The 27,016-nt window shown below is 37.8% G+C and overlaps 1 protein-coding gene across 1 annotated transcript in view; it reads left to right on the forward strand.

Moving 5' to 3' along the window:
- MAP3K1 (mitogen-activated protein kinase kinase kinase 1) overlaps nt 1–27,016 on the forward strand; it is a 71,850-nt gene that overhangs the window by 38,494 nt on the left and 6,340 nt on the right. The window contains exons 2-16 of the mRNA XM_040262551.1: nt 6,226–6,376; nt 7,016–7,216; nt 10,401–10,601; nt 11,610–11,726; nt 12,108–12,256; nt 14,209–14,330; nt 14,948–15,029; nt 15,144–15,327; nt 17,741–18,019; nt 21,210–21,331; nt 22,963–23,054; nt 23,315–23,504; nt 23,813–25,094; nt 25,464–25,616; nt 26,332–26,494. Coding sequence (XP_040118485.1) covers nt 6,226–6,376; nt 7,016–7,216; nt 10,401–10,601; nt 11,610–11,726; nt 12,108–12,256; nt 14,209–14,330; nt 14,948–15,029; nt 15,144–15,327; nt 17,741–18,019; nt 21,210–21,331; nt 22,963–23,054; nt 23,315–23,504; nt 23,813–25,094; nt 25,464–25,616; nt 26,332–26,494 — 3,488 coding nt within the window. The remainder of the gene's footprint in view (nt 1–6,225; nt 6,377–7,015; nt 7,217–10,400; nt 10,602–11,609; nt 11,727–12,107; nt 12,257–14,208; nt 14,331–14,947; nt 15,030–15,143; nt 15,328–17,740; nt 18,020–21,209; nt 21,332–22,962; nt 23,055–23,314; nt 23,505–23,812; nt 25,095–25,463; nt 25,617–26,331; nt 26,495–27,016) is intronic.

Below are 27,016 nucleotides of genomic sequence, written 5' to 3' on the forward strand. Positions count from 1 at the left end.
GTTTTAGTGCCATGAGAAGAGGCCAGTGGCTGGCATGTAAGAGGTTCCAGGAAGAGGGTCTCGTATATGATACGAAGGAATATTAGAGTATTAGAACCAGGAAAACTCATCTCCCAAAAGACAAGAGAAGGGAGAACTACAGGAGTGACGTCTAATCAACAATGGCTGGCTCCAGATAAATGGAGGACTGAGTGGCTTCATTGAGAAGGGGCAAGTTAAGCATCTCGTTTTTTTAAATATTAGCAGCTAAATTCTGTAGGTCTAGAAAGAGACTAAACTATATAAACCTAACCTCAGGGGAGAAGGTTTTTTGCAGCTCTAGGTCAGTTACAGATTCATTCAAAAAAAGTAAGAAACCTCATGTTTTTTAAATAAATATGAAAGGAAGATAAAGCTTAATCTGTAGCAGTGTTAATCTGTTTAGATTAGTTTGTGTTTAAAAAAAAAAACTTTCTTGTTATAACTATAAAAGATGATGAATCTCAAAAATACTGGAGTGGGTTGCCGTTCCCTGCTCCAGGGCCTCTTCCCAATCCAGGAATCGAACCTGGGTCTCCTGCATTGCAGGCAGATTCTTTACCATCTGAGCCACCAGGGAAGCCCTATATATATGCACACATATCTGGTAAAAAGAAAAACCCTGTTTATGTCTGATCTGTGAAGATTATAACAAAACAATAAATATGCAATTTGGTTTTTGTTTCAGAGGTAAATGAAGCTGAGTAGGTATGATTTTTTCCCCCTGCCCCAGCTGGCAAGTGGAATAGAATTTACTCTATATTTCATTGAATTTAAGATTCCGTTGGTTGTAAATTGTATCATTATTTTGTATACCATGGAGAAATTTAAAAAACGCTGCCAATTATAACAGCAGTTTTATTTAAAAAGGCATTCAGATTTCAGAGATATTAAATGTGAGGCACAGGCACGAGAAAGTTGAACTAAGAGATCTTGTAGACAGAGTGCCTGAAGAACTATGGACAACAGTTCGTGACATTGTACAGGAGGCAGGGATCAAGACCACCCCCAAGAAAAAGAAATGTAGAAAGGCAAAATGGTTGTCTGAGGAGGCCTTACAAGTAGCTGATAAAAGAAGAGAAGCTAAAAGCAAAGGAGAAAAGGAAAGATATCCCCATTTGAATGCAGAGTTCCAAAGAATAGCAAGAAGAGATAAGAAAGCCTTATCAGTGCAATAAAATAGAGGAAAACAATAGAATGGGAAAGACTAGAGATTTCTTCAAGAAAATTAGAGATACCAAGGGAACATTTCATACAAAGATGGGCTCAATAAAGGACAGAAATGGTATGGCCTTACAGAAGCAAAAGATATTAAGAAGAGGTGGCAATATTACACAGAAGAACTGAACAAAAACGATCTTCATGACCCAGATAACTACGATGGTGTGATCACTCACCTAGAGCCGGACATCCTTTAATGCGAAGTCCAGTGGGCCTTAGGAAGCATCACTACAAACAAAGCTAGTGGAGGTGATGGAATTCCACTTGAGCTATTTCAAATCCTAAAAGATGATGCTGTGAAAGTGCTGCACTCAATATGCCAGCAAATTTGAAAACCTCAGCAGTGGCTACAGGACTGGAAAAGGTCAGTTTTCATTCCAATCCCAAAGGCAATGCCAAAGAATGCTCAAACTACCGCACAATGGCACTCATCTCACACGCTAGTAAAGTAATGCTCAAAATTCTCCAAGCCAGGCTTCAGCAATATGTGAACCCTGAACTTCCAGATGTTGAAGCTGGATTTAGAAAAGGCAGAGAACCAGAGATCAAATTGCCAACATCCGGTGGATCATGGAAGAAACAAGAGAGTTCCAGTTCTGCTTTATTGACTATGCCAAAACCTTTGACTGTGTAGATCACAATCAACTGTGGAAAATTCTGAAAGAGATGGGAATACCAGACCACCTTACCTGCCTACTGAGAAATCTGTATGCCGGTCAAGAAGCAACAGTTAGAACTGTACATGAAACAACAGACTGGTTCCAGATCGGGAAAGGAATACGTCAGGGCTGTGTATTGTCATCTTGCTTATTTAACTTACATGCAGAGTACATCATGAGAAACACTGCGCTGGATGAAGCACAAGCTTTAACCAAGATTGCCAGGAGAAATATCAATAACAGATACGCAGATGACACCACCCTAATGACAGAAAGTGAAGAACTAAAGAGCCTTTTGATGAAAGTGAAAGAGGAGAGTGAAAAAGTTGACCTAAAGCTCAACATTCAGAAAACTAAGATCATGGCATCTGGTCCCATCATTTCATGGCAGATAGAGGGGGAAACAATGGAAACAGTGAGACACTTTATTTTATTGGGCTCCAAAATCACTGCAGATGGTGACTGCAGCCATGAAATTAAAAGACGCTTACTCCTTGGAAGAAAAGCTATGACCAACCTAGACAACATATTAAAATGCAGAGATACAACTTTGCCAACAAAGGTCCATCTAGTCAAGGCTATGGTTTTTCCAGTAGTCATGTATAGATGTGAGAGTTGGATTATGAAGAAATCTGAGCACTGAAGAACTGATGCTTTTGAACTGTGGTGTTAGAGAAGACTCTTGAGAGTCCCTTGGACAGCCAGGAGGTCAAACCAGTCAACCCTAAAGGAAATCAGTCTTGAATATTCATTGGAAGGACTGATGCTGAAGCTGAAGCTCTAATACTTCGGCCACCTTATGCGAAGAACTGACTCATTGGAAAAGACCCTGATGCTGGGAAAGATTGAAGGCAGGAGAAGGGGATGACAGAGGATGAGATAGTTGGATGGCATCACCAACTCTATGGACATGAGTTTGAGCAAGCTCGGGGAGTTGGTGATAGGGAAGCCTGGCATGCTGCAGTCCATGGGGTCACAAAGAGTTGGATACAACTGAGCGACTGAACTGAACTGAAAATGTGAGGCACAGGCATGAGAAAGTTGAACTAACAGTGGAAAGTTTATATGAGTTTAATGGAGGAGGTGGTGGCTGGGCCCAGGACCTGTGTCCCCATGGACGGCTTGGAAGCACTGAAGCTCTGGAGTGCTGGGAGGACACACAGAGGGTCCTAGCTGCCTTCCTTAGGCTGGATAATTTTTTTAATATGAAAAAATACACATTTTAGAACTAAGAATATATAAGTATTACTTATGAAGGTATTAGACAAAACAGGTTTAAATTTGCAGATCAATTTAGGAACAAAAATTGTTCCACTGAATAACATTTCAGTTACAGACTGAGTCTTATATTAAGTGCAGAACTGTAAAAGGATTAAGTAACATGAGTAATCCTTAAATTTTAAAACTAGGAAGGTCCTCAGAGCTGCCAAAGATGTTAACAAATGATCATTTATTTAGTATTTGTTTTCATACCTATTGTACGCCAGGCATTATTAGACGTTGGGTATATAGCCATGGATGGAAACACTGGTCCTCTGCCTTCACAGAGCTTATAGTTTGGGGGGCGGTGCCTACAGCAACGAACACTTCAAAGGAAAAGTACAGAGCTGTGTAAGAGTGGAACTAGAGATTCCTAATTGAGAGTGGGAAGGGTCTGTAAGGAGTTGAAGAAAAGCCACTGAGTGAGTAGAAATTAATGAGGTAAAAAGGAGACGAGAAACAGCTTGTGCAAAAAACCTGAGCAGGAGAGATGGAGCCAGTCAGTGAAAGAGTGTGAGGGGAGAGGGGGTCTGGGTGACTTCAGTTGAGGTAAGACTGGATGATGCAGGGCCTCATAAGCCATAACATTTTGGATTTTTACTCTCAGCCCAGGGGGAAACCACCAGAGGGTTTTAACAGGGCAAGTGACCTTGGCTGCTCTGTGAAGTGAGGTTAGAGTAAGTTTCAAAGTGAAGAAGCCCCCTCAGGAGTCTGCTGCTAGTTGAGACCAGCTAAGGTGACGATCTGACCTGAGCATTGTGACTGAAAGTATGTGTTCTTGAGGATAATTTGTATTAACCGAAGTCTTAATTTGTGTACATTTGGACCCAACAATTCCATGTCAGGGCATTTATTCTAAAGGAGTAATCTTAGATGTGTGCAAAAGTTGAGCTACTGGTATGTTTAAATATTTATATTTAATATTATTAAATATAAATAATACAGGATAGGAATAAAAAATTGGTTTGAAAGATTATAGTATTTTCAAACAAGTGGAAAGGAAAGAGGAAAATCATACCCACTTGAAGGAAACCAACGTGGAAAGGAAAGAGGAAAATCATACCCACTTGAAGGAAACCACGTCATTGAGGAAGATTTGTTTAGTTAAGGAGAGTTCTCTGTGTGTTTGAGTGGGTACTGGGAAAAAGATACTGAAAATACAGAATTGAGAAGAGATACTCATGAAACAAATTTGAGGAGGAGAGATCTAGGACCAGGGGAAAGATGGCACTTTTCGGGGTTGCAGGAGCTTCTGGTGTAAAAATGCACTGCAGTTCTACAGTGTGACTTCTGTTTTGAGTACTAGCCTGGAAAGTACCATACCTTGCCACATTGTTACTGGGTGGAAAGTGCTTTTCAAACCAGAGAGTTGTAAATGAATTTTTAGTGTGCAGTCAGCCCATGAATTTGATTGCCTGTAAATTTGAGTTTCCCTGGGTAAGGATCAACTGAGCAGGATGAATTTTTGAGAAAACATTCTCTCTCTCCCTTTTCCCCTCTCCCCCTTCTGTTCCTATCCCCTTCTTTTCCCTTCCTTTTCCTCCCTCCCTTCCTTCCCCTTACAGCCCTCCCTCTTCCTCTGACTCATCTCTAACATTTAGATATATTCAGAGCAGGGAACGCAGTCACATACTTAAAGGAAATCAGCGCCCTCCTTCCTTCCCTCCCTCCCATATTGCCTCTCTTTGTGACAGTTTTTATACCTGAGTAGTGGAGATATTTTACTATGTGGTGTGTCTTAATGCCCCTCTGCAAGTTTCAGATGTTATGTATTCTTAGTAAAAATATGTAGGCCAGTTTCAGGCACAGAGGTATTTAACACCCTGGTTTCCACTCCCTCCATAGTATTGATGCTTAAGTAAACCAGTTGACTGTTATTTCCTTTCTAGTGCCTGTTTTAAGTAGGTTTGGGGGTGGGTAGGTGGAGCTGTTACTGCTATTGTTGAGTTTTTTGTTGTTGTTTGCTGCTGCTTTGCAAACACTGCTGCTTTATAGTAATGATTAGCTGGAATATTCCTAGAAGAGTTTGAATTTGACTTTTTGGTAAGCTTGCAGTTATCATCTCTGGTATTTCCTTTTCCTATCAGTGTAATTAAAAAAAAAAAAATGTTCTGTAGCTTTACAGAATTTCCAAAATAGTTACCGAAGTTAACTGAGTATTTTTTAAATTGTTGCTTCTCCCAGGATGCAGTTGCTTTAACTCTTTCCTTATAAAACCAGGTTTTAAAATCCATGCCTCTATATATTGTGTGTTTCATATATCCGTGTGTGGATATGAGTGTATTTTGAAGCTAGTGGGTGTTTTACCTATTCGGTTTTGTAGAGTTAGTTCTCAAAGGTTACCAGCTTCCTGGATATTTTATTATAACTCCACAATACGTTATCATGTTTCTACCAGGTAATTTTTTACTATTTATATATGGAATACCCCAAGTACAATATCATTTTCTGAGAAAACAAGTTTAATTATTGAGACTTTGAAAAAAATACTGTGGATTAGAAGATGTGGTTAGGTTTCACCTAGATTATTAAATGTTTAACTTATTTCTGCAAATGAGCATATTTTCCAGATTTTACCTATATTGACTTAAGTTATTGGAATTCCTGGGATAAATAGTAATAAAATGCTCTTCTAAATATTTGTCTGTCATATACTTGAGTATGTTAAAATGGTGTAATTAGAAACAGTGCAGTTTTCATGAATGTATTTGTTAATGCAGTGCTTAATGTCTTGAGATGCTTTTTATTAACTACCTAGAAACAAAGGAAGGTCTGCACTAGTATTACTAGTAAGCCTGCACCTTCTAAATAGAACCTTACTTTTTAAAGACATTATTAAACTAGTGTTATCAGGCAGCATTTAACACTCTCCAAGTTACAATGTAAGTTCAACAACATAGTATGATTCATAATGATATTTTCATATCTTGCTGAAGTCATTCGGGGATTTTAGCAGTTATCTTTTTAGTTGCAAGTCCATTGAAAGTATGAAGTAAAACCATATTGTTCTTGAAAATTATTTTTCATGTATAAACCTCATTCTCCTTATTTTTCCTTCTGTTTTTAGTCGTGAAATGGAGAATAAAGAAACTCTCAAGGGACTGCACAAGATGGACGATCGCCCAGAAGAACGAATGATCAGGGAGAAACTGAAGGCCACCTGTATGCCAGCCTGGAAGCATGAATGGCTGGAACGGAGAAACAGGAGAGGCCCCGTGGTGAGTTACCTGCTGGAAGGAAGAAAGCATAGGAGGAAATGGGAAATTAAGCATAAATAGATCCTCTTGTAAGCTTTTTTTTTTCCCCTTCATTTTAAATGCAGTGCAGTTTTATTTGCTTTGACATTTTCTAGACACTTGAACAAAATGTAGCTAAAGCTGTGCTCATTAAGCAACTTAAACTGTTCTAAGGAGTAATCTCTCTGGTTGAGTGGGAGAGGTAATGCTTAAAGCAACACTGCCCTCTAATGTCTGTGTCTCTAAAATCCTTTAATTAGCGATTTATACTGTACTTAAAAAAGAAAAGCGATCTTTCCAGTTTTATTCTTATGTTTTATCTCTAAAGTAGGATCTAAGGATCTTAATTCTAAATCTCTTAAAATTCATGTATGACAACATTTTAAAATGCATTATGTAAATATCGACATTCAATTGTTGAAGCCTAAATGACTGAAATCTGTGTGGTTAAAAATAGCCTTACACTTACAGCTTAAACTAATAAAGAAAAGTTGATATATTTTCTGTTGCATTTGTATAATATTGCATAATTTTAAAAACTGAGTTCTTGTCTTAATCTTATGTTCACGTTTACTTCTTGTTTTATTTTTTAAGTAATAAAGTACTGGCATTTTAATTTAGGTGGTAAAACCAATCCCTATTAAAGGAGATGGATCTGAAATTAATAACTTGGCAGCCGAGTCTCAAGGAGAGGGCCCAACGAGCGCTGCTTCCTCAGCTCCCAAAGGCCGACGCAGCCCTTCCCCTGGCAGCTCCCCCTCAGGTCGCACAGTGAAATCTGAATCGCCAGGAGTAAGGAGAAAAAGAGTTTCTCCGGTGCCCGTAAGTAAATGTGCTAAGTTTTTACAGTTTTAAAACTTACTTATAACACGGGAAAGATTGGCTAACCATCTGTTAGAGCAACCTTCCCGAAGTGTGCCCACAGACCCTGGGCTCAGGGTACCTGCCCTCAGATGCTTCCTGTGTGGTTCCATTAGGGCAAAACTGAGTTTGTAGGAACACTGAAATGTTATCTGCCTCTTGCACTGCATTGACGTTTACAGTGGTGAGTAAAGGTGCTGGTGCATGTGCCTGAATTAAAGCTGTGACAGTAGAAGCTGTATTCCTCACTTGGGTATTTGACAGACATTTTCCTTACAAAGAATTAAGTAAGACTCACTTCAAGGAAAACAGCTGATCTGTTTCTTCACTAGTGGTAAAATTTGAGATTTCAAGCAAAAATTAGAGTTTTGGAAAACTCATATCCACCGCTGTCAGCTTGATAGCGTCTCAATACTTAGACTTTTAATAGGCCAATAGTATTATCACTTGTGGGGTTTTTTTTGGTATATTGTGCCATGAAATACATGAACTTTTAGAAGATCTGCCATTCCTTTGATGTAGTATCAAAGACGAATATTCGTTATTATTTGAAAAGGATTTCCCAAATACATGTCTACGTGAGGCCAGATTCTCTTCATGTACTCAACCAAAATACCATATCACAGCAGACTGAACGCAGAAGCATGGATGAGAATCTCAGTATTGAGGTTCAGTACTCTGATTCAGTCTCTGTATTGAGCCAGACATCAGAGAGACTTGGAAAAAGATAGGTCCTGACCCTCCAAGACGGAGAGATTACCACTGGCAGGAATGCGAGTTAAAACTTTCTAACCTTGAAAAGCAAATGAGTGATGGCAAAACAATTGTGGTATAGTGACCAGAAGGGGGAGATTTGGTTTTCCTCACACCTGAGGTTGTTAAAGCACATAAATGCTTCAGAAAGTAAATTTAAGTAAATTTTACAGTAAAGCCCAAGGTTCTCAACAGTATTTATCAGCTTTATGTGGACACACATTTAAATTAGCTATTTTTTAAAAAAAACTTGAAATAGGAACAATCATTTATTAGCTCATAAATCTGAAATAGGGCTCAGCAGGAGTGGCTCATGTCTGCTTCCCGTGGCATCTGCAGACGCTAGAATATCCAAGGCTGCTTCTTCACTCCCCTGTCTGGTGCTTCAGCTGGAACAGCTGCGGGCTGTTGGCCTCTCTTTCTCATAGCACAGAAATCAGGCTGTAGCAAGTATTTCAAGCTAGGAAAGCAGGTGGAATAGATTCTCACAGCCCTCAGAAGGAACCAGCCCTGTTAGCACCTTGATCGTTGATTGTGGACTTCAAGCCTCTGGAACTATGAGACGATACATTTCTGTTAAGCCAAAAAACAAAAAAAGGTGATTCAAGAGAGCAAATCCTAGCATGGAAGCTCTTATCAAGCCACCACTTGGATTATGTTTACTAATGCCTTATTACCCAAATCTAGTTACCTGCCCAAATCCCAGAATCAGTGTGGTAGGGGACTACAGAAGGGTGTATAAGTATACTGGGAGGTGTGGTCCATGGGGTCATCAAAGTGAAAGTCTACCGCAAATAAAGAATTGTGTCTCCCATCCCCCTACACCCTCTTTGGGATATATATTAGACAAGGTGACTTCCTCATTCTAACGGCTACCTAGCGTTTCATTATCTGGATAAAGATCATTCATGGCTTCTTTGAACTACATACTAATGGACATTTATGTTCCTGCTCAACTTTTCATTACTAAAAACAATCTTGCAAAAATATTTTTGATGCATACATCATTTTGCACATCTAGTGAGCATATCCGTAGTGTGAATACTTAGCAAGTCCAATAGTATATGCATGTGTACTTGTTTTGGGTTTTGTTTTACTTCTTAGTAATTGCTTATTTAAAAAACAATGGTTTTATTAACATATAGTTCATATAGTGTACAATTCATCCATTTAGTTGTACAGTTCATTGAGTTTTGGTATATTTACATAGTTGTAGCCATCACTACAATAAGTTTTAAAATATTTTCGTCACTCCAGCAGAAAACCCCAGACTAGCAGTCTCTCCCCAGCCTTAGGCAACCACTGATCTACTTCCTGACTATATACAGTTTGCCTGGACCTTTTACATAAATGTAATCATATAATATGTATAGTCTTCTGTGGCTGGGTTTTGCTCTCAGCATCATGCTTTCAGGGCTCATCCATGGTATAGCTTGTATCAGTATTCCATTCATTTTTAATTGTAGAATAGTATTCTATTATATGGATATACATATTTTGTTTATTTACTCATGAGTTGGTGGGCATTTGATTTCCACTTCTGGCCACACAATGCTGCTGGTAACAGTTCTGTACACATTTTTGTGTGGACACAGCTTCATTTTTCTTTGGTATATACATAGGAGTGGGATTGCTTTACAGAGGTTTACAAAGTGAGATTGTTTTACAAAGCAGGTACACCATTTTACATTCCCACCAGCCCTGTTGGAGGCTTCCAACCACTTCATTTTCTTACCAGCTTTTATTACCTTTTACCTGTTTAGTTTGACATCAAAAAGAACTAGACTTTGCACTGGGCAGTGATGGAAAGACCAAGTTCTAGGGGAATCAGTGAAGTGGAGTGAGTGACACACATCACCCTCACCTCAGGAGCATTTTCAGCAGCTTCCAGTGAGATATCTTAACCTGGGAAGAGTCATTTACCACTCCTTCTCCACAGAGAATTCCATGGAACTGTTTGTAAATGACCAGTCACAGGAAGCACATCTAGTAATCCCTTAAGTGGAAGCCAGGAAATTGGATGCTTAATTTTCATCACTAGAAACAAGTCATTTTACCTGTTTAGGAAGCACATTTTCTATGCTTTTTATTTTGGTTTACATAAAACTTTTCAAAGATGTCAAATACTTATAATTTGTAAAATTACCATATGTTTGTCTCTCTTGGCCAAAGATTTATTATTTTAATGATGACAGATTTTAAAAATTTATTCATAGCAATATATCAGACAAATGCATTTGCAAAACACATTTTGTCCCATCATATTACATATTGAGGCATTTTTTGGTGAATATAAAAAAGGTCTGGTGTGACCTTTTTTAGGTCATTTTTTTTCTTATGGAGGAGTAAATTTCTTAGGAGCAATTTGCCTAATTTTTAAAATATTGTGAAGTTTCAGAGTGGGAGAATCACACCACCTCGAAGAGCCCCTTCACCAGATGGCTTCTCACCATACAGCCCCGAGGAAACAAACCGCCGTGTGAACAAAGTAATGCGGGCCAGGCTGTACTTACTACAGCAGATAGGACCCAACTCCTTCCTGATTGGAGGAGACAGCCCAGACAACAAATACCGGGTGTTTATCGGGCCGCAGGTAGGAACTGTCACCCTTGTACATTTTATTAGGATCTGGTACTAACTCAATATACTGTGACATTCTTAAATTAGTATGTAATTCTCTTCTGTAATCTAAAGAGAGTTAACATATTGGGGGAACTGTAAACACTTTTATTTAATGTGTTTATAAAGGGTTTCACTATGATTTGATATACGTCGGAATACAAATTTGGTCTTTTTATGACTTATTTAGGGCTGTGCCAGGTCTTTGTTGCTGCTTGGGCTTTTTCCTAGGTGTGGCGAGCAGGGGCTGCTCTCTTAATTGTGGCGCATGGGCTTCTCATTGTGGTTCCTCTTGTTGCAGAGCGTGGGCTCTAGGGTGTGCGGGCCTCAGGAGCTGTGGCTCCTGGGCCTGGCAGCTGTGGCTCCTGGGCCTGGCAGCTGTGGCTCCTTGGCTCCTGGGCCCGGCAGCTGTGGCTCGTGGGCCCAGTAACTGTGGCTCCTGGGCTTATGGGGTCGGTAGCTGTGGCTCGTGGGCCCAGCAGCTGTGGCTCGTGGGCCTGGCAGCTGTGGCTCGTTGGCCTGGCAGCTGTGGCTCCTTGGCTCCTGGGCCTGGTAGCTGTGGCTCCTTGGCTCGTGGGCCTGGCAGCTGTGGCTCGTGGGCCCGGTAGCTGTGGCTCCTGGGCTCTAGAACACAGTCTCAGTAGTTGTGGTGCATAGGCTTAGTTGCTCCGAGGGATATGGGACCTTCCTGGACCAGAGATCGAACCCCTGTCTTCTGCATTGGTGGGTTGATTCTTTACCACTGAGCCACCAGACCAGCCACCCTGATCTTTTTAATAAACCAAAAATAAGAGATTAATTCATGGAGATAGCTGTAGACTTTTCTTGCATATCCTTATATATCTTATAAAGATAATGAAAAATTAATAGAAAGTTTAGTATAATAAACTTGGAAATATCTTTAAAGGGATCAACCTAGAAGTTCTAGTGGAACACGGATTTATTAAAGTAGAGGTTTGTTGTTTTTTTTTTAACTCTTTAGAACTGCAGCTGTGGGCGTGGAACATTTTGTATTCATCTGCTATTTGTTATGCTCCGGGTATTTCAGCTAGAACCTTCAGACCCAATGTTATGGAGAAAAACTTTAAAGAATTTTGAGGTAATTTTTTAAAATAAATGCTTTGGAGTAAAATTGTCAACTAATTTTTATGATACTCCTGAAATTTTTCCATAAGCTTTAAATTTAAGACCGTGGTCTACTTTTCAGAGATGTGAACGTATTTAAGGATTACTTGATGTTTGTAAATAGTTCTCTTATAAGCTATTGACTAATTAGTTTTTTTCTTCTAGAGTGAAAAAAAGTACACACTGACCTATAAAAATACTGTTCTTAGTAAACTATATGTATTCTTATTTTTGAAGCTCTTAAATTGTCTTTGTGAAAAACTTATGAAATAAAAGCCAAATAATTCAACCTATAGAACTCATTTTCTGTACATTATAGCACAAATGTCATGTTGCTATCTTTTTTCAATGTTAGGTTGAGAGTTTGTTCCAGAAATATCACAGTAGGCGTAGCTCAAGGATCAAAGCTCCGTCTCGTAACACCATCCAGAAGTTTGTTTCACGCATGTCAAATTCTCATACACTGTCGTCATCTAGCACATCTACATCTAGTTCAGAAAACAGGTCAGTACTTTTTAAGGAATTAACAGCATTAATCCAGTGTTACTCTTTAATTTTAGGGGTTATTTATTTATTTATTTTTATATATGCATACACTTGTTAAGTTGCTTTAAAATGAGTTAACTATTGAATATTGGCTTTCAAGTTAAAAATCATGGGTAAAAAATATTAAAAGTCATCAAAGTATATTTGGATATTTTGTCCTGAAGCCTACAGTGTTGAAAATGGCACCTGAAATATCAGAATATAATAAATGTCCACTTCATAACAAAAATTAAGGTATAAAGTAAGTGGCTACTGTTCCATCAATTATTACTTTGTGCCAAGCACCTTTTATGTTGTTTTATTAGGTAGGTTTTACCACTTTGGGAGATAACAAACTTGAGGCATTGTGTAAAGAATATGTCTGTAATTCTTTTATAAATTATGTCCAAGGCAAAGTGGTTATCCAAAGACAAATAAAGTAAGAGCTTTATTAATATAACATGTATTTTGTACTTCTCTTTTTATGTTTATTTGCTATTGGTCTTTCTTAAGTCAGCTGCCTTTTTATCTTCTTTACTTGTTTTACTATTGAGTTGCTAATATTTTTCTTACTGATATCATACTTTGTATATAGTGGGAATGGTATATACAATATAATTATATTTATCATATAATTCAGATACACATAATAAAGCTACAATTTTGCCATAAATGAAACCATTCTGTACAAGTTAGAATTCTGTCATGTTATCTGCTATTTTTTCATCATATAGTATGTTATAAATATTTTTCTTTGTCATCATGTTTGGATCTGAGATCCTTTTCAAAGGCTTCATAATGTCTGGGTGTACTATTGTTTTTTTTTAACCTCCTTTTGATGTTACTTTGGTTGACTGTTTTTTTTTCATTATGCTAAGTAGTACTATAACATTCTCACACATATATCTTTATTATTTGTGTCTTTATTTCCTTATGATGTATTCCTAGAAGTCTAGTTGAAAGATTGTGTACATTAGGAATAGTTGTTTCTAGCTCTTTCCATCATCTTTCCATGCTGCCATAATGGTGTGCATGAATGTCCTGGCTGATACTCTGAAGATTATCAACACTGCTGAAAAGAGAGGCAAATGCCAGATGCTTATCAGGCCGTGCTCATCATCCATGTCCTCGTCAGGTTTCTAACTGATGATGAAGCATGGTTACATCGGCGAATTTGAAATCGTCGATGATCACAGGGCTGGGAGAGTTGTTGTGAACCTCACAGGCAGGCTAAACAGGGGAGGCGTATCAGCCCCAGATTTGTGTGCACCTCAGAGATCTAGAAAAAGGGCAGAGTAACCTGCTGCCATCCCGTCAGCTTGGTTTCACTGTACCGACAGCCCCACCTGGCATCACGGACCATGGACCAAGCAAGACAAAAACACACAGGAGCGAAAATACTTGCATTCTTTTTCTAGGGATGTAATACTTACAAATAAAATGCCTCAGAGGACCAGAAAACAGTTGTTTCTAGATTTTTTCCTAGGAAAGTTGGACCAGATTATATACTCACCGAAAGTGTCTGAGATAGGCCTTCATACTTAAGGAATTGGAATAGATGAGTTCTACAGTCTTTCTAATACTTGAAATCTTGACAGTGTTGGCATGTAGTATGTTTCTACATAGATCTTATGGTAGTTCATTTAGTCAAAAGGTTCAGTAACAAAATTTGGGTGATACAAGTATCTCTTGAGATTTAGTTCATTTTTTGAATTATAGTCATAGCAAGAAAAGGTTAAACCACATTCAAAATTACTGTATATTATAATAACAGTAGAAAAACTTCTCAAATAGTTTATGTACACGACGCTCCTAAATAAGAATTCCTAATTTTTTCGTAGTCTGAAGAAGCCAAAATTGTTTGTAGCATATGGCTTTAATTCTGTTAACATTCTTTTGTAGTTAATGCCTTTGTGTCCCCTTCCTTATAGTATAAAAGATGAAGAGGAACAGATGTGTCCTATTTGCCTGTTGGGCATGCTTGATGAAGAAAGTCTGACCGTGTGTGAAGATGGCTGCAGGAATAAGCTGCACCACCACTGCATGTCCATCTGTACGTGGTGCTCTTTCTCCCTGCGCCTAGGCAGCATGGTTACTCCACGAGCTAACTGTCTGACCTAGGATTGTAACTTGGCCTTTGGCAACATGGGGAGAGGCGAAAAGAAGTATACCTACGCCCTGTGTGAACTTCTCAACAAATAAGAGTTTAGATCTGTTAGGAGATGAGCTGTGTGAGCAAAGAAATGTTATAAAGTGTGACCCCTGGTAATGAAAGGCGTGCACAGAATTAGAAACAGTTCCAATCTGGTGGGTGCACCTGGAGGGAAGGGGATGGAAGAATGCCTGGGCAGGGCGTGCCAGAGAGGGTAACACCAAAGCAAGCTTTGCATGACATGACCAGATTATCAAGTGGGCAGAATATTTTGGAAAACAGTAAATAAGATACTTGTTACATAACTAGTAAAATAGCATTTGCAAAAATTACCAGCATCAGAATAATCTAGCCTACTGTGTTTTCCTTTTAGGTAAACACTTTGAAATAAATGTTATATAAGTTTTGAGGCTCCTTCCATATATAAACCCTATACTAGCCATTATGAATAATTATTACATAAATAGTAAATGTTAAACATTTATGTTTTTGTAAGTTTTTTTCCCATAATTTTTCAGGGGCAGAAGAATGTAGAAGAAATAGAGAACCTTTAATATGTCCCCTTTGTAGGTCTAAGTGGAGATCCCACGATTTCTACAGGTAATAATTATGCGTTAATGATTTGGACATGTTTAATAAAGAATAAAAATGCTCTCACAGTGTCCTTTAAATCTGTTCATTCTTCTTAGCAACTTCTGTTGACTTTTCATTCAGCCACGAGTTGTCCAGCCCTGTGGATTCCCCTTCTCCCCTGCGAGCTACACAGCAGCAGACCACCCAGCAGCATCCCTTGGCTGGATCCCAGCGGAGGAATCAGGAGAGCAATCTTAACCTTACTCATTATGGGACTCAGCAGATCCCTCCTTCTTACAAAGATTTAGCTGAGCCTTGGATTCAGGCAAGTAGCTGTTGTTCTTCATTCCTCAAAGAACCATTTAAGGCTAGTTAATGTAGTTGTCTCCCCAGTTTATAATTTAAGAAAGTACTTTTGCTTCCCTCCATCATGACTTGTATTCCACTGAAAATTTTAATTTGACCTTTGGTGTTAATACTATGCTGGGGCTTCCCAGGTGGCTCATTGGTAAGGAATTCGCCTGCCAGTGTGGGAGACGTGGCTTCAGTCCCTGGGTGGGGACAATCTGCTGGAGAAGGAAGTGGCAACCCACTCCAGTATTCTCTCTTGCCTGGGGAAATCCCACGGACAGAGGAGCCTGACGGGCTACAGTCCATGGGGTCACAAAGAGATGGACACGACTGAGCAACTAAGCATGCAGGCACACGTGCACACTAATACTATGCCACTTATAATAGAGCTGGCACTTCAAAAATTCTTTGCAGTCTCACCTCCCACCTCTAGACATTTTTAAGAGACATAAAAGTGAATATCCTTATTGAAGGATAGACACTAGAACCATTTAATACTAACTTGTTCCAGTGTTTAATCCCACTCCTGCCAAGAATTTGTTATTTTTCTTACTTGTTGCCATTTAAACTCAGTTTCTCCATTTGGTATTCTCATGGCATATGTCGGGTACTTAATACTTGCTGAATGGATGAATAAGAAAAAATACGTGGCATTTACCTTATATATTAGTCATTTTTATTTGTAAGAGTAGTTCCCATTCCTTTACCTTCTCTTCTGCTTAAATAGTTTCTCATCCTTAGTAAATCAGAATTTGAGTTGGTTGGTTGGATTCTAATGGTTTTCTTTGTTGTTATCTGCTTAGTCTATTATTTTTTAAAATGTATAATCCAAAACCGGACAATATCTCCAGTAGATTATAGTGAAATAAAATGTTTTTGATAATCTGGTAAACTCTATTAAATTTGTAAGCAGACACAGGTTAACTCATTATGCTTATATATACATAAGTAGAATTTCTCTCCTTTTTCTTTTTGTGACCGTTATAGTCCTGAAGCTTTTAGAATTCTCTTTTCTTAGCATGTTAACACCCAATAGGATTCTAATAAAATTTACAAACTTAATAAATATTTTATCTAATTCATTAATGGTATTTAACATAGCCCCTCACCTGCCCATTCGTGATTCCTCAAGAAAACTCTCAAGTTGATACTGAGCCTTGGATGTCATTGTTTCAAGGCAGTGGTCTAGTTTGTTTTGCTCAGGCTGTAGGTTGGACTAAGCTATATATTCTTGTTTTTTTTTAATGAGGAATATCATATAAGACATAAGACTAGTGGTATGCTATTTAACAGTGCTGTGCTTAGTTGCTCAGTTCTGTCCAACTCTTTGCAACCCCAGGACTGCAGTCTGCCAGGCTCCTCCATCCATGGGGATTCTCCAGGCAAGAATACTGGAGTGGGTTGCCATGCCCTCCTCCAGGGAGTCTTCCCAACCCAGGGATCGAACCCAGGTCTCCCACATTGCAGGCAGATTCTTTACCATCTGAGACACCAGAGAAGCCCCATTTAACGGTGCTAGGCATACAATCAATTCACTAGATTCTAACTGATTTAGTCTCCTTTACTATCACTCTACAACAGAACACACCAAAACTGTCATAATTTGTTTCCCCCAAATCATGTTTATTCAATCTCTAATAGTTAGAAATCTTTCATATGATGTTATCTTAGACATTCAGTTTACTTTTAGCTAACTGGTCCATAATGTCAAGACCACGCACCCTTTCTTTTGGGACTCTCTGGCTTTGCAGAAGTGGTAATGATTACTATAATGACATACACTTTAATTATTACATGTATATTTCATTATCCTTTGCTGATTTGAAAGTTGTTTTTTAGTCTTTTGGGTTTTTCCACTCTATTGATTGTATTTTTTTTCTAATTAACCAAGTAAGAGAAATTCTGTTACTTCTTGAATACCTTGCTCCAGTACCTTTCTTGATTTGGTCTTTTAAAATCTTGCTTCAGTTTTTTCCTCTGCAAACTATGTTAACACAAATACAAATTTGGGGTTCTTTACAGATATTTTTAGTTTGTGTTAAATACTGGAGCACAGAAATAAACTATGTTAACACAAATACAAATTTGGGGTTCTTCACAGATATTTTTAGTTTGTGTTAAATACTGGAGCACAGAAATACATATATATCTATCTTATTACTTAATGGTGTTCACTGTTAGTTTTACTTTAGCTAATAAATATGTTAAGGACTTCTGATAATTACTAGTTAAATTTGAGTATGTCCTTATGGACACATCTGAAAATTTTATAGTATGGTGAAGATTTAAGAAATGTCTGATTTTCCTTTAGTAATCAAAAGTCATACTTAATTCAAAACACTTTAGTTTTTCTTCACATTGAATTCATTTTGTCTGTTTGACTATAGGTATTTGGAATGGAACTCGTTGGCTGCTTATTTTCTAGAAACTGGAATGTAAGAGAGATGGCTCTCAGACGTCTTTCCCACGACGTTAGTGGGGCTCTGCTATTGGCAAATGGGGAGAGCACTGGAAATTCTGGGAGCAATAGCGGAAGCGGTCCAAGTGCTGGAGCCACCAGTGGGTCTTCCCAGACCAGTATCTCAGGAGATGTGGTGGAGGCATGCTGCAACGTTTTATCAATGGTCTGTGCTGACCCTGTCTACAAAGTGTACGTTGCTGCTTTAGTAAGTAGCTTTATTCTCTAACTGTACCTTTTGTGGGTTTGCGTTGGGTTGTTGGTTTGTTTTCCTTTTTTTTGTTCTTCTTGACAGCTAGCAGATACCATTTTTAAGATTCAGTAAAACTACATAATTTGATTTTTGAAAATCCAAAATTTGTTTTTATTTTATAATCCCAGGAAATTGCAATTTTCCATTTAGCATCTTCACTTGGATTCTACTTAATCTGGTCAAGTTTTCTTATATGCTGTTGTAAAGTAGCAATAGCTCGCTGTTCACATCTTTATTTGCCTTACCTTATACATGACCAGATTAAAAATATTTTATGGGATAGCAAAGTAACCAAAGTTACCTTTGTTTTTTAAAAAAATTTAGTATTAGTAGACGTTAAAGAGCTGATTTTTAATAAACATTATATGGAAATTCAGAAACCTTTTCACAAAAGAGGATTCTGTGACAAAAATTACTGAGTTGTTTTTCTAGTTTAATCTGTTAGAAGCTGTGTTTCATGGTGAGATAGAATGACAGGGAGGCTGTTCTGTAATTTCATAGGCTAAAATTATGAGTATGTACATCTTTAGAACAAAGTTTCTCAACCTCCACACTTACTGACATTGAGACAGGCATCTTATGCATCATAGGATGTTTAGCAACATTCCTGGTCTTTACCCACTGCACAGCAGTGGCAACCCTCTCCTCTCCTTAGTCATAACAACAAGTAGTGTCTCCAAGCATTGCTGAATGTTTCCTGAGGGTTGAAAGTGCCTCCAGTTCAGAACCACTGCTTTAGAATAATTCTTACCTGATGTTTTGAAAACTCATTCATCTCTCTGCTTCCACTCTTCATGCCTGCTAAGTCACTTCAGTCTTGTCTGATTCTTTGCTACCGAATGGATCATAGCCCTCTAGGCTCCTCTGTCCATGGGATTCTCCAGGCAAGAACACTGGAGTGGGTTGCCATGCCTTCCTCCAGGGGATCTTCCCGACCCAGGGATGGAACCAGAGTCTCTTATGTCTCCTGCTTTGGCAGGCCGGTTCTTTGCCACTAGCGCCACCTGGAAACTTCCACTCTTCATCTGTTTCTAATCCATCCTCTAACAACTATGCCTATAAAATCTTCTTTTTGAATAGCTGTATGGCATAGGGTCATGAACATTAGTCTGGAGTCAAAATGGAGTGAACTCATAATTTACCATCCCAACTGGAATACTTGAATAATTTGCTAGTTAAACTGGGACTAGCCTAGGCCGTCTGGATGTATGGTCAAAATCAGAACTTGATTCAAATTCCCATTCTCCAGTGTGCTGGCAGTGTAACTTTAGGACTCTTAAATTTTAGCTTCCTCACCTATAAAATAATGAAAATACTTATCTCTCAGGTTTGAAATAGAAACCTCTAACCATAATGTCTAGTGCATTGTAGCAAAGTTGAATACAGTGGCCATCGTTATTCCTTAAATGCCGCTTTATTCCCCAGCTCAGAAACCTTTAGAGGTTTCTGTTTCTTCAACAGCATTTCCTAAAGCATATTCTGTGGAAGTCTGGACGGGTTATGACAAGTTCCCTGAAGAAAGAGTCTGTGTTCAGTTAAAATTTGGTAAGCTCAGAGTCACACGAGGTTAAATGGGTCTGTTCACTGAAAGGCTTCTAGGAACCTTCATAAGTTAATATACGTGAGGAATCTAATCATGGCATAAGATGCATTATCTCCCAGATTTATCTTACCATGGTCTGGTTTTCATGTTAGCATCTTGAGGGACCCAGCATCCTACAGAATACTATAAAATAAAGACCAGCATGCTGTAGAATAAAGACTACTTCTTTCTTCTTACTGTTTTCCAGCATAAAGCTTCAAACAGACTTAACTGTTTGGTATACCGCCTTACTATCCAGTTGTTCATTACCCAGTTCAGATGGTGTCCCAGTGCATTTGTGAGCTCCTGGAGTACAGGGGCTCTGAATGAAACTGTATTCCGATTCTTCTGCAGTTAGTGTGCCAGACACCGTGGGGGCAGATACGGTTCCTGCCCTCAGAGCTCTCCTTTCCCTCTCTCCGCTTCCTCTTGCCCTTTGTTTTCTCTTCTCCTCTCTCCCCATATATAATTTTTTGCTGAACCATTTGAAAGTTGTGTGTAGGCATCATGACATTTCACTTCCAATACTCTAGCATGTATCTCTTAAGAACAGATACATTATTCTGTATAACCACAATGCAGTCAGCAAGCTCTGAAAATTTAGCATTAATAACAAGATTATTATGTACTATAAAGTCCATATTCAAATATCCCCAGTTGTCCCAACTGTGTCCTTTACAGCTAAACCACAGACTTTACTCAGATTTCATCGGGTTTTCCATTAACGTCTTTTCTCTCTTCTAGGATCCAATCCACAAGCTCACATGTCATTTAGTTATCATACCCCCTTAATCTCTTCCCATCTGGGACAGTCCCTCAATCTTCCCTTGTCTTTCGTAGACCTTGACACTTTTGAAGTGTATTGGCCAGTTATTTTGAAGAATGTCCCTCAGTTTGGTTTTATCTGGTATTTTCTCATGATCACATTATGCATTTTTTGTAAGAACACCAGAGGTGATGTGCCCTTCTCAGTGCATCAGTATCAGGGGGTACATCACATCAGTGTGTCTTATGGTTGGTGATGCCATCATCCTTCATCACTTGCTTAAGGTGATGTCTACTGGGTGCTGTGAATTCACTCTTAGGAAGTGTCTTGGGGCAGATACTTTGAGACTATGTAAATACTCTGTTTCTAGCCACAGAGTTTAGCATTGTTAGTGAATCTTGCCTGCAGCCATCATTAGTCAGTTTTTTATTTCTGTCACTATAGACTTATGGATATTTATTTTATTCTTTGGGTTATAATTCAGTACTGTCGTCATTTACTTTGTTGCCCAAGTTATTCCAGCTTTAGCCATTGGGGACTCTGTTTCAGATTGGCTCCTTTTCTTATTTTCTTTTTAAAATAACTATTTTGAAATTAATTCAGACATTTAAAAATTACAAAAATAGTTGAGAGTTCCCTATTATTCAGTTTTTTATTTGTATCAACTCATGGATTCTTATTTATGGGTCATAATCTATTCCTATCATTATTTTATTTCTCAAAATGTCTCAGATTAGGCCATTGTCTCTGATGCTTTTTAAGTGTAGTTAAACTGACCTTCAGTCTTTTTCCCCCAGAAAACGTTGAGAGCCATGCTAGTATATACTCCTTGCCATAGTCTGGCAGAAAGAATCAAACTGCAGAGACTTCTCCGGCCAGTTGTAGACACCATCCTAGTCAAGTGTGCAGACGTCAATAGGTAAGGCCCTTTTAATGAACTGAGTCAAACCCTCTTGTCCTAAAAGCCTAGCACGGAGCCTCACACCTGCTGAGTGTAGGATATGTGCTTATTAAATGAGGCCTTGAATATTGTTTTCTAATGTGAGATTTGAAATTAACATGTAATGTTTAAAGCTCTTAAGGACTAGAAAGAACTAATGGCAGGTAAAAAACAGGATAACAGACTGCATGGACCTCCACATTATTGTGATGCTCTTTTATTTTAAAGTAATATTCTTAAAACTGAAATCCAGTTGATAAGAATAGCTGATATATGAGGTGTAATCTCATGTTAGAGAATGAGTTACACAGGATAGGAACCAATAAAATTATTACACATGGTTTGTATTATCAGGACCAAAAAAAAAGATTTTTAAAAAATTTCATAATTTTCTTTGTGATGGAATTTTACTCAATGACAGTTTATGTCAAATAACAATAATTCTGTATATCCCGGCAGTATCCTTAAAAATCAGCAAGGGACAGAACAGCCCTAATTGGAGGTATAAAAATACAAAGTAGAGAAATGAGGTATGGTGATAAGGAACATGACAAGGCATGCTTTTATTAGACCACTGGTTCTTTCTCTCTCTCCTTTTCCCCTTTCCATAAAGTGGGAGGAAAAGACCATTTTTTATACAAAAAGCATAGCCACAGTCAACACGTTTGGCAGTTCTAATCTCTTCCTGGCCCAGCAGGTCCCAGGTGGTTAGGAGGATTGACTCCCTTAGTTTGCCCCTGCAGTTATCTTCTTTTGGAGCTCTTCCAGGCCAACTCTCTTCCTCCCTAAATGACATGGCATAGTCTGTAGAGGGTCTCAAAATTTAAGCACTTAACTTTGACTTGTTTGTCATCTCTTGAAGTCTGTCTTTCGCCTCCATTGTCTCTCTGCACAAGACTACACATTGTAAGAATTGGGGTTTTCTTGTTGCTTAGAGAGAATACTATAAATATCTGAGAAAAATTAACATATTTGTAAAATGCCTAGAAAAATCATTTCATTTCTTAATACTATATAGATTTGGGGTTTTGTTTTTTTTTTTACCCTGAGAATTTCAGTGCTTTTATAGCAATTGTTTTGTTGTCCACTCTGAAATTCTAAAGTTAGGTTGTGTGGTCACTTGAATGACTGAACATTATAAGGAATAGGGTAAAGAGATTTTATGATATTTAGAAGTCACTTTGGCTATATAAAAAGAATATAAAGTTTTTTTAAAAAAAAAAAAGAATATAAAGTTTTAGATGGGAAGATTTTGTTTTTAATTTAACAATTCTTAGTGAAAATCCAGAAATCAAAATGTTAGAATCTTCTTTCTTATTTTAACAATATATGATAATGAAAATAAGCCTTTTATATGGTTTGGTATTTAAATTAATACTTGCTGTGTAAGAACCAGTAGTGAAGATTCTGTGTTTAACATAGATGATAAGGTAAAATTTATGAAATTAGACCTAATAATAAATATTATAGTGACATCAAAATGCAATTTTAGTGATAGTCCTGAAAAACATTTTTTTCCCACCTTTTCACATGGTGTTACATTACTACTTTCCTTTTAATATATATTTTATCCAAGACTCAAGTTTGATGTTGCTTCCTTTCATTTTTAGTCGCACAAGTCAGCTGTCTATATCAACGCTATTGGAATTGTGCAAAGGCCAAGCAGGAGAGTTGGCAGTTGGCAGAGAAATACTTAAAGCTGGTAATAACTTTTCACTTAAAATTAATATAGCTTATTTTATCATTTTCCTTAGACAGTCTAATCTCATCTCTGACATGGCCATTGCAGGATTTTGAAGTAATTTTATAAGTTGACTTGGTCAGCTAACATTAAAAATAGGCATAAATATGAAAGATAAATTCTTAAAATTAATTCAGAATATTTTTATTAAACTTAATTTGATCATATTTTTAGGTTTTAATATCACTATTTTTCAGTTAGTTTTGCTTTCCTTTTTGTAGGCTCCATTGGTATTGGTGGTGTTGATTATGTCTTAAATTGTATTCTTGGAAACCAAACTGAATCAAACAACTGGCAAGAACTCCTGGGCCGTCTTTGTCTCATAGATAGACTGCTGTTGGAATTTCCTGCTGAATTTTACCCTCATATTGTCAGTACTGATATTTCACAAGCTGAGCCTGTTGAAGTCAGGTAATCTTTCTTCTGAAAATGTATTTCTTTTCCTCTTCTTACATAACCCATCCCACCCCCACCCATACCTATCCAAGAAGGACACATTTTAGATTAATGAAAGACTCAGAAACTACAGAGCACATATAGGTTAATATTTGACTGACAAACACCTAAAATCTAGGTTATTTAAAATATATAGATATTTTATACTGAAGCAGTTTTTTTTTTTAATGTAAGAGCTATAAATTAGTACCATTTTCTTTATTTCTATATATATTTGCAGTAATTTTAACTTGTTTCATAATTGAATGTGCTTCTTCTTTCAGGTATAAGAAGCTGCTGTCCCTCCTGACCTTTGCTTTGCAGTCCATTGATAATTCCCACTCAATGGTTGGTAAACTCTCCCGAAGGATATATTTGAGTTCTGCAAGAATGGTTACTGCAGTACCCCATGTATTTTCAAAACTGTTAGAAATGCTGAATGTTTCTAGTTCCACTCATTTTACCAGGATGCGGCGGCGTCTGATGGCTATAGCAGACGAGGTGGAAATCGCCGAGGCCATTCAGCTGGGCATAGAAGACACTTTGGATGGTCAGCATGACCGCTTTTTGCAGGCATCTGCCCTTAACAGCTATTCAGAAGCCATGGACAATAGTTCCTTTGAACGCACGGACCATTTAGAGAAAACTGGAAAAGGATTGTGTGCTACAAAATTGAGTGCCAGTTCAGAGGACGTTTCTGACCGACTGGCCAGCATTTCAGTAGGACTTCCTAGTTCAACAACATTGGAGCAACCAAAGCCAATGGTTCAAACAAAGGGCAGACCCCACAGTCAGTGTCTGAACGCCTCTCCTGTATCTCCTCATTCCCAGTTAATGTTCCCAGCCTTGTCAACCCCTTCTTCATCAGCCCCATCTGTACCACCTGGCGCCGGGACAGATCTCTCTAAGCAGAGACCTCAGGGGTTTGTTCCCTGCAAAATGCCTTCTGCGTCTCCTCAAACACAGCGCAAGTTTTCTCTACAGTTCCAGAGAAACTGTTCTGAAAATAAAGACTCAGATAAACTTTCCCCAATCTTCACTCAGTCAAGACCCCTACCCTCCAGTAATATACACAGGCCAAAGCCATCTCGACCTACCCCAAGTAATACAAGTAAACAGGGAGATGCCTCAAAAAATAGCATGACACTTGATTTGAACAGTGGTTCCAAATGTGATGACAGCTTTGGCAGTAGCAGCAATAGCAGTAATGCTGTTATACCCAGTGACGAGACAGTATTCACCCCAGTAGAAGAGAAATGCAGATTAGATGTCAATACAGAGCTCAACTCCAGTATTGAGGACCTTCTTGAAGCATCTATGCCTTCAAGTGACACAACAGTAACTTTTAAGTCAGAAGTTGCTGTGCTCTCTCCTGAAAAAGATGAAAATGATGACACCTACAAAGATGATGTGAGTCATAATCAGAAGTGCAAAGAAAAGATGGAAGCTGAAGAAGAAGAAGCTTTAGCGATTGCCATGGCAATGTCAGCATCTCAGGATGCCCTCCCCACAGTTCCTCAACTGCAGGTCGAAAATGGAGAAGATATCATCATTATTCAACAAGATGTAAGTATGGAGTCTTTTAAGTGGTTAGTTTCCTTGGACCATACAATAAAATAAATCTAGTTCAGAAATATGGCTTCTAATGTGAATTAACTATAAGAAGCAGATTTTTCACATAGAATTAATTGTACAACAATTTTTGTGTCACTGCTTGAACAGAAATACTTGTTGCCTGTTTCAGAGGCGCTTCTGGTTGATTCTACAATGGTGAATCACTTATGCATTTGACATTGGTTACCAACACTGTCCTTTCAGAGGTCAAGTTTATAGGTGATTTGGGAAGCCAGACTAAACAAGAGTAATATTTTGCTAAGCTAATTTCACAAACTCATACTCTTAACAGTAAAAAGATTGCTTTCATTTATTATGTAGACACCAGAGACTCTACCAGGACATACCAAAGCAAAACAGCCTTATAGAGAAGACAGTGAATGGCTGAAAGGTCAGCAGATAGGCCTTGGCGCCTTCTCTTCTTGTTATCAGGCTCAAGATGTGGGAACTGGAACTTTAATGGCTGTTAAACAGGTAAATGTCTAGTGAGCTTATAAATGACTAAAATTATAAAAATGAGTAAAGTGAAAAAACAAAGGCTATATCCCCATGTGTATATAATTTAGTTCTTTAAGTTTTCAGAAACCTAAATTTCAAAAGTAGATGTTGCCAGGGCACCAAAAGCATCATGAGTCTATTTGAAAGTTGAAGCATGATTACCATAAGGTGCAGTATCCAGATGGGCCTTAGCAAGGTTGTGTTTCTTACTGTGCTTTTTCATATGTATTAGAGGCATGGTTTTATACTCCCTTTAGCCAAGTTACTGGTGCAGTGACACCTTGGGATTTCTGCAGTTCACTCTTTATAATGAGCATGCTTATCAATATATAACAGCAGTCAAGTTTTCATTTCCAAGTCATGTTGGTTCTTATGATTGGTCTTTTCTCATTTTTTAGTCTGTCTTCAGACAGTTTTCAGAGAGTGGCTGTGCCCCAGCCTTTTATCAGATCTCTTGATATTTTACTGCTGCTGAAGATAGAGTCTTACTATCTTAGAAGACTTCGACTTGGTTTTTTGTTTTTGTTTTTTTTTAAGTATATACATTGTATCCATGAGCATAATAAATGCAATCTCTTATTGATATATAAGCTAATTTGGGTTTCTCCATTTTAGATCAGATTGTTAATGAAAAATTATAAATGAAAACTTACCAGGATTCAGAACTTTATATAAATGTTTATTGAAACAGGTGACATATGTCAGAAATACATCTTCTGAGCAAGAAGAAGTAGTAGAAGCATTAAGAGAAGAGATAAGAATGATGAGCCATCTGAATCATCCAAACATCATTAGGATGTTGGGAGCCACGTGCGAGAAGAGCAACTATAATCTCTTCATTGAATGGATGGCAGGTATGTTCATGCTTTAAATCAGAAGAGAGTAATACATAGATTTAACTTTTGCTTGATTTAAATGTAGGAAAAATAGTTTAATGAACACTTATTTTATTAGTTTGGTTTCTAAATGCAAATTGCCCTAACATAGTACAGTTGTATAAACTGTAAATATTCTTTCATTTAAATATGAATATAAATTCATTACCTTTTAAACTTTTACAGTGTGTCTTTTAAAATGATCGTGTGCCATTGTTTTATAGGAATAATTGTTCAAACCTTCTATGATAAGATCCATATATGTCCAGTTGGCCATCTTTAATTGGATAGATTTATGAGATATTTTAACATAACTATAAAAATGAAATGAAGATACAGCTTTTAAAACTTACAAGTATACTAGCACTGAAGCGTGAAGTTGAACCTTGTCAGCTGCTTTAACAGAGTTTTATTCTTTATTACACAGCATAATACAGTAAAATATATACAGTAAAATAAATGACTTGGGGTGTAATGAATACATAAGTGCTTGGTTTAACT

This window comes from Oryx dammah, unplaced genomic scaffold, assembly GCF_014754425.2.
Source record: "Oryx dammah isolate SB20612 unplaced genomic scaffold, SCBI_Odam_1.1 HiC_scaffold_20, whole genome shotgun sequence".
Lineage (NCBI taxonomy): Eukaryota > Metazoa > Chordata > Mammalia > Artiodactyla > Bovidae > Oryx > Oryx dammah.